This window comes from Corvus brachyrhynchos, unplaced genomic scaffold (genome assembly GCF_000691975.1).
Source record: "Corvus brachyrhynchos isolate BGI_N302 unplaced genomic scaffold, ASM69197v1 scaffold555, whole genome shotgun sequence".
Classification (NCBI taxonomy): Eukaryota; Metazoa; Chordata; class Aves; order Passeriformes; family Corvidae; genus Corvus; species Corvus brachyrhynchos.
Genome location: NW_008238357.1, coordinates 359,126 through 360,332, shown reverse-complemented (window position 1 = coordinate 360,332; position 1,207 = coordinate 359,126). Strand labels below are relative to the sequence as shown.

General features: G+C 56.3%; 1 protein-coding gene across 1 annotated transcript in view; it reads left to right on the top strand.

Moving 5' to 3' along the window:
* Positions 1-1,207, top strand: part of DENND2D (DENN domain containing 2D) — a gene marked incomplete at its 5' end in the record, with an annotated part of 8,882 nt that overhangs the window by 996 nt on the left and 6,679 nt on the right. Inside the window, one exon of the mRNA XM_017735508.1 lies at positions 994-1,152. Within this exon, the coding sequence (XP_017590997.1) occupies positions 994-1,152 (159 nt within the window). The remainder of the gene's footprint in view (positions 1-993; positions 1,153-1,207) is intronic.

Here is a 1,207-nt window from a genome sequence, read left to right as displayed (position 1 = left end):
CCCACGGTGGGACACAGCACCTCCTGACCTGCCCACAGTGCAGCTCTTGGGGACGTGCCTCAGAAGCCCGCTTTGGCCTTGACCAAAGTGATGACAAGCAGCAAGAGGGTACCCAAAGGGGGTTTTGGAGCTCTCTGCTGAGGCATCAGTCGGATGCCGGATGGAGGAAACAATGAGTGTTCACAAAACATGTGGATGTGGCACTTGGGGACACAGTTTAGGGGTGAATGTGATGGTGCTGAGCTGACTTTTGGACTTGGAGATCTTGGAGGGCTTTTCCAAACTTAACGGTTCTGTGATTCCCCCCTGGTTTCCACAGTTTCCCTGGCTCCTTTCCCTTGTCTGAGGTGGTCAGGGTGGCTGAAAATCCCACTTGGGATCAGGATGGGAATGCAGCCATCCAGGCACCAAGGAGCTGGGAGCCCTCAGCCCCATCCCCACAAAAACTGCATCTGAGCAGCGGCTGTTTGGCAGCTCATGGGTTTGACCAGCTCAGGGGCTCTGAGGTGCGATGGTCTTCCCTGGCTGCTGCTTTAAACAGGGACATAAATCCAGGAGGGCATCCCTGTGCCACAGCCTGGGGTCTTGCTGGTTCCCACCATCCCTTCACCCTGGTGAACCTTCCCATTTCGGCATCCAGGGCTGAGCTCAGGCTGTTGGAGGGCTGACAGTGCAGAGAGCAAACAGACCCAGGGTAGTCCAGTTGGAAAGGGGAAAAAAAGCCAGAGAACTCATCCTGATGGCCCCTGTTGTAGCAGGAGACAGGATTAACCCCAAGGATGGTGGGGCAGGATGTCTTGGAGAATGTGTCTGGGTGGGAGGAGAGTTTGGGAATATGCCAAAGGACTTTGTACCAGAATTATGAACAGCTTAGGCACCCAAATCACCTTCTCTGGGCACCCTCTGCTTTTCCAGCATCAGCTGCATCCTTAGCCTTGGTCCCGGCCCCTGATCTGAAAATCCCCCAGTGAGTGACTGGGAATTTGAGGGGAGCAAGTGAGGATCCCTTTGGAGAGCATGGAGCTGGTGCAGGGGGCTGGGAGATGCTCAGATCCTTTTCTCACACTCTTCCAGCCATCCGGGCGTGGTGTCCGGCTCCCTGAGGTTTTCTGCATCATCAGCTGCCTGGGCTGCTTTGGGCTCTTCTCCAAGGTAGGGACGTGGTGGCTCTGGCCCCGTGGTGGCCCTGTCTGGCCCAGTGGTGGCC